Genomic DNA, 5982 nt, shown 5'->3' on the forward strand with positions numbered 1-5982 from the left:
AAGAATACAAACGCAAAAAACAACCGGAGCCTTGTAACATAAAAATTTTTTCCCAGTTCTTCGTTGAAACATAAAAGATAAACCCCTAATACTCCTCTCTTATTACACAACTCACCTGGGATTCGATGCCCCTCAATTTCGTCCTTTAATCTCCTTCATTCATCCAAATCCCACAAAGTGAAAACCGTTAGGGGCTTGTTTGGATGCCTCATATTCTGTATTTGGATTTGGAATTGAGTTTTGAATACAGAATGAATAGATCTGCCAGCTCATGTTGGGAAGACAGAGAGGAAAGGGGGTAATTCCTATTGCAGGGAAGACGTTGAGGAGCAAAGAGGGTGAAGGAAACTGCCAGATCTGTGAATTTCCAATTACTTATTTCCACAGTATATTTGGAAATTTGATTATTTTTTTTCACTCTTAGTAACTAATTTGGAAATTCAAGGATTTGATCTGGACCCAAATCACAACACAAAAAGCAATGCAAATGTGAGAAATCCAAATCAAAATCTTCTCAGCATCCAAACGGGCCCTAGTTGTATCAAATATTAGGGGCGTCAATGGATCTAGACTATCCGATGGATCTTCCAAATCCGAACATTAATGAACGTGATCTAAACATATGAATAGGATCCATGGGCATATTTCGGATCATCAAATCTGGGATCCAAAATGTTTTGGATTGTGTATGGACACACCACAGATGCCCATTGGATAGTTACGATTCGAAATGGTTTACAAAAATACCCTCTAAATTTTGTTAATGCTAACCGTTCTATGAAGGGTATTTGGTCAAAACCTCTCTTATCACTTAATGAATCGGATGGGAATGCGATTTCACTCATTTCAGTTGTTTCATTTCATACTTTCACGAAGGAAAAGAGAGAGGGGTTTTTTATGCATCATATTCTTTGATAATAGTTATACATTATATTTGTGTATGTAATTTTGATTAGTTTTATTGTTTGCAAGCATTATTACACACATAGATTAAACATAGATAAATTTTTAATTTAGTTGAAGAAAATGCATAGAGACACTAATAGTGGACTGCCATTCTATCTCCTTTTAAAAAAATTAATTGTTTACTTAGCTTAGTGGGACATAATAGGACACTCCGATGGACGGTCCGAATTAAAATGGATCATGATCATGATGTGGAAGGTAGGATCTGAAGAACAATCCGACTCCAACCCGACCGATAAGGAATTTGAATGGATCGTGACTGTGACGTGGGTGGATCCGACCCGAAGTGGATCCGTTGACACCCCTATCAAATATCTCTTCACAAGAGAAGCATTTCCAAATCCGAAGCTGTTATTTGAATCTTTGCTTACGCTATTGCTTAATGGCACATCATTCATGTTAGGTATTTTCAAGGTAAAATGAGTGTTGGTGAAAAAACCGACTCAACCTAACCAGACAGGAGAAACTATCCCAGGTAGGGTCAGTTTTATGAATCTTTGGTTTTCCCATAAAAAAACTCAACCGACCCGGTGTAGTTTCTCTGGTAGGGTAGGGTCTTTGGAAACCCGCCCCTCTACCCGATTTCCCATAATTTGTTTTATGACAGAGACTTCTCTATAGTTGTTTTACTCTTTTAAATGTTTTGTGCTTGTATTTCTTCTTCATTATGGAAGGTATTAAGTTGCTATTTGTGAAAGCTTTTTTTTAATGGTATCAAGAAAGCTATTATTACATTTCTCATTCCTTTCTTAGCATCTGTTAGATATATCTATTTGATTTGTGGTAGAAACATAACTCAAATATTTATGTTGGAAACACCACTTCATTTCATAACTTAGTCTTTTGTACTTGTTTGTGTCTTGGCTGGTGTTTTATCTTGATTTGATTCCAGAGTCTGTGGCTCTGAGCATCTGTTAGACATCTATTCTAATTTCAAAAAAAGAATACATCATACTCTCTTCCTGTGTTATTTTTTTTTAAGTTTTATAATTAGTTACATTTACTCACAAACCCTATATGTATGTGCCAGAATAAAGATGTAACAGAAGCTATTCAAAAAGTTGCTGCTGCCTACGATTGAAAAATGGTTGAAGGTGTCCACAGCCATCAGCTTAAACAGTTTGTTATTGATGGGAACAAGGTCATACTGAGCGTAACCACCTCCGAGACCAAAGTTGATGATGCAGAATTCGAGGAGAATGAAGTCTATGCCATTGATATAGTTACCAGCACAGGCGAAGGCAAGGTGAGGACAAATTCCTTAACCGATATTTCCTCAATTGAAAGTGTCAAATTCCATGTTGGAGTCTATTGCTGTGGAATTTCAACTGCTACATGCTTTAAAATGCAGCCTAAGCTGTTGGATGAGAGGCAGACAACCATCTATAAAAGAGCCGTCGACAAAAATTATCACTTGAAAATGAAGTCATCAAGGTTCATCTTCAGTGAAATAAGTCAGAAATTTCCGATTATGCCATTTACCGCAAGGTTTGTCAGCTCCTTACCATTTTTATTTGAGTAAATATTTAAGTGTTTTAATAATTCTTGAAAATTTCTCGACAATAATAATCTTGTGTGTTTTTTAACAGGGCGCTGGAAGAGAAGCGTGCCCAGCTGGGACTAGTTGAATGTATGAATCACGATCTCTTGCAACCATATCCAGTTCTGCATGAAAAGCCCGGTAAGTGTTCAGTTCACTTCGAGTCCGATGCTTTATTTGTTTATTGGTCTGTTAAACAATGTTTTTTATGCTCCGTTAAGTGAAAATTGTATTTTAGGCCCTGTTTGGATACCAAGAAAAACATTTCTGATGGAATTTTTTTCTTCTTTTCATGATTTATAGGGAAATGATGTGATTATAGTTAATTTAGAGGGATACTATCATAAATTGAAGGTTCCTCTAAAAAAAATTGAATAGGTTTGGCTCAAGTTATCGTTTTTTATTAGGAGTTCAACGCGAGTCTCTTGACCTCTTTGATTTTCTGCCTCCGTGAGGATCTCATTCTGTATTTTCTCCCTCTCCAAACTAATAAACTTCTTTATCATTCAAAGAAAAAGTTTCATTCAAAGAAAAAGTTATCGTTTTTTTTACATGTAAAAAAGGTGACAAAATTTACCATTAAAAAAAAGTGACAAAATTTTGAAATATTTTTCATTTTCAAAATTTTCCCAAAAATTCCTGCAATCCAAAGAGGGTTGTAGCTTTTCCGTGTTATATGCGTGAATGTCTGGAAATTTATGTGTATCATCAGTTGAATATGTCTACAAAGTGGCATCTAGTATGTGCTGGTGATGTAAACCACGTGGAGTGACATTTAGCCATTTGAATTTTGTTTTGGAAGTGGGCAGGTTTTAATTAAGTTGATAGTCTGGTGATTACAGGAGACCTTGTTGCTCATATAAAGTTCACAGTTTTGTTAATGCCGAACGGATCAGACAGGATCACATCCCATGCTTTGCAGGAGTTGCAACCTACAAAGGCGATCGATGATGACCCTGAAATCAAGGCTTGGTTAGCTCTGGGCACAAAGACGAAGAAGAAAGGCGGGGGAAAGAAGAAAAAAGGTGTGCACCCTCTACTTTCTGTTTGCCTGCCATAAAAACTTTCATTGTATTTACTGGTAAGATTCTCCTGTAGATCTCATCGGTGCATTTGACCCCCATTGCAGGTAAGAAAGGCGATGTGAGAGACGAGTCCGCTGAAGCCGAACCCATGGACAGTGCAGCATCAAATGGCACTGTTCAAGAATGAGATTATCCCAATTATGGTTTGGGTTTAGGGATGGGGGGGCTTTACATTAAAACTGAGATTTTGCCCAGAGTCTGATGCAGGTTTTCCCTGTTTTTATATGTTAATTTTCATTCTGTGATGATGGGTTCCCCAGAGGAGAATGCAGCTTTTATATTTTGAATGGGAATACAATTGCAGCTGTAGATTTGAGGCAAAGTTGGAATTGATAAACAACTAAATAATAATAATAAAACATGGGCATATTTAAAGGTGATTACTTCACTCCTTCCAGATTACTTCACTCCTTCCAGATTGTTTGCTTGGTTCTTTTTTTTTTAATCAGGAGACTGAATAGTGGTTTAGGATATTCCATCAAGATCAAGCAGAAGGCAGTGTGTAAACTACTGGTTCATCTAGATTAATTATGTCAATTGCTATATAGTGCGAGGTCAGTGTTTGAAGGAACCATGACCCTAGTTTTTCATCCATAGATATTCATGTGGTGCATTCTGCTGCATTAATTAACATGCTTCCTAGTTCCTACTGGGTGGGTTTTAGTGGGTGACACAAACAATCTCCTCAATGGCATCTCAACCTCAGTTCGAGCCGCATGATCTGCATCATTATTAGCTGAACAGAGGATGTGTGCAAAGGACATCGCATTCCCCTCCACCATATCCACAATCTCCTCCATAGCATCAAAAAATATCCAATGATACCCTGACTCTAAATTCACCCAATATATGAAGTGAGCAAGTGCCCTTACACTACTAGGGAATTAAGGAGGGAGGAATCCATAACCCAACTCCTTCTCAAGAGATCTAGGACATCTACATCTTTAGAATCCGTCATACCTATCAGAACCGAACAGGCCCATCTGATAATGCTCTCATCATTATGAATAAGTCCACCACTACCAGCAAAGCTCGGTCACCACAGAAGATAAAATCATTTGCTAGATACTATGCTCCCTTTGTTGTTTCCCTTGTAGACACTTCTATTTCTCTCCTTCCAAACCAGCCATGAGGACCCAAGCCTCCACCATATCATCTATATCAATTGAAATGTCCATGGAAGTTGTGGTAACCAATGAGCAATGGGAAATATAGACCATGAGTTCACAGCTCATGGAAGGTTCAGGGTCATATAATAATATTTACATGATTTATTGCCACAATTCCATTTGAATGTTATCAAGTTTTCACAATACAAATGAAACTCTATTTCATTGATACATGCTTTGGCCACCTAAACATCTCTTAGGAATGAATGCACCCACTATCACCCTGATAATATCTAGAAAAAGAAGTAATAGCTTAGCCCCAAAACAGAGTTTCTTCACCACATTCCCTAGGGATAAATGACTGTTGTTTTGATTCAGCCCCGCCCTTCAACCTTGATTTGCATAATACCCAGCCCGGAGAAGCATGAGGAAGGAAAATCTTTTGTAGTGGGTTTTAAACCTATTAAATCTTGACCGTAGATGTAATCCTGTGGCTGTCACTTGGGGGACGAATGGCTTTGCCCTGCGTCCTGATGGAGGTGAAGCAGCCTCTATTCTGAAACCTATTTAAGAACGGAAATTATTATTAATGATTCTCGAGCTAAATCGATTATCTTTGGAATAACACCATAAAACATGAATCATACAAGACAAACATACATGCTCAAATTGGAAGATAATAGAAATGAAAAATAGACTGTTAATTTTATTATTTTTACCTGTGGAGGTTGTGGATGGCAAGGAAGAGAAACTGAGTATAGTCCAGCGATTCATTCCCCAAATCTCATATGCATTATAGAAGCTTCTTCCACTTGCGAATTCCATACACTCACTTCTCGCACTGATTCTAATCCTGAAATCAAAACCACATCTTTTTTCTCAGATGCCTCTATCAATGCTTCAACATATTCATGCGGAAGGACCTTTCTTGGTACAATTCTTTTAATTTTTCTTAAAATTATGGATATTTTGTTGTGAAAAACCTCAAATAGCAATTTGTGATTTCAATGGCAAAGCAAAATGAAAGAACAAACACAAGCAATCACACAAAGACACAAAGATTTATGTAGTTCGGCAAAGCCTACTTCACGGCGAAAGAAAAACCCACTAGAAGATTAAGAGATTACAAGGGAAGATCAGTGTCTCGCACCAAAATAGCCCAAGAAACCCTAGCATACCCTTTTCCACTTCTTTTGAGCTCTAAAACCCTCTTTGAAAGACAAGACTCGAAAATAGCCCTAAAAACCCCCTTTTATAACGCAGGCCCAAACTTGCTTTTAAC

The 5982-nt window shown here is 37.5% G+C and overlaps 1 protein-coding gene and 1 long non-coding RNA gene across 3 annotated transcripts; one reads left to right on the forward strand and one right to left on the reverse strand.

Moving 5' to 3' along the window:
• The first annotated feature begins 1982 nt into the window (after positions 1–1982).
• On the forward strand, positions 1983–3959 carry LOC143878630 (ERBB-3 BINDING PROTEIN 1-like). Of its 2 annotated transcripts, none has more exons than XM_077380897.1 (5): positions 1983–2212; positions 2318–2454; positions 2556–2647; positions 3349–3531; positions 3636–3959. In XM_077380897.1, the coding sequence occupies exons 1-5, from the start codon at positions 2051–2053 to the stop codon at positions 3716–3718; spliced, it is 657 nt and encodes a 218-aa protein (XP_077237012.1). In that variant the 5' UTR covers positions 1983–2050; the 3' UTR covers positions 3719–3959. The 2 variants fall into 2 exon arrangements, with proteins under 2 accessions (XP_077237012.1, XP_077237013.1); XM_077380898.1 differs by having other exon boundaries at positions 2318–2400.
• An 835-nt stretch (positions 3960–4794) lies between these two features.
• LOC143878631 (uncharacterized) lies at positions 4795–5982 on the reverse strand. The gene is made up of 3 exons (XR_013251049.1): positions 5828–5982; positions 5420–5553; positions 4795–5263 (listed from the first exon to the last, which is right to left on the reverse strand). It is a non-coding gene; the product is annotated as an uncharacterized LOC143878631 (long non-coding RNA).

Source organism: Tasmannia lanceolata, unplaced genomic scaffold (assembly GCF_043159265.1).
Source record: "Tasmannia lanceolata isolate RefF3 unplaced genomic scaffold, GAP_Taslan_0.1 ptg000006l, whole genome shotgun sequence".
In the NCBI taxonomy this organism is placed as follows: domain Eukaryota; kingdom Viridiplantae; phylum Streptophyta; class Magnoliopsida; order Canellales; family Winteraceae; genus Tasmannia; species Tasmannia lanceolata.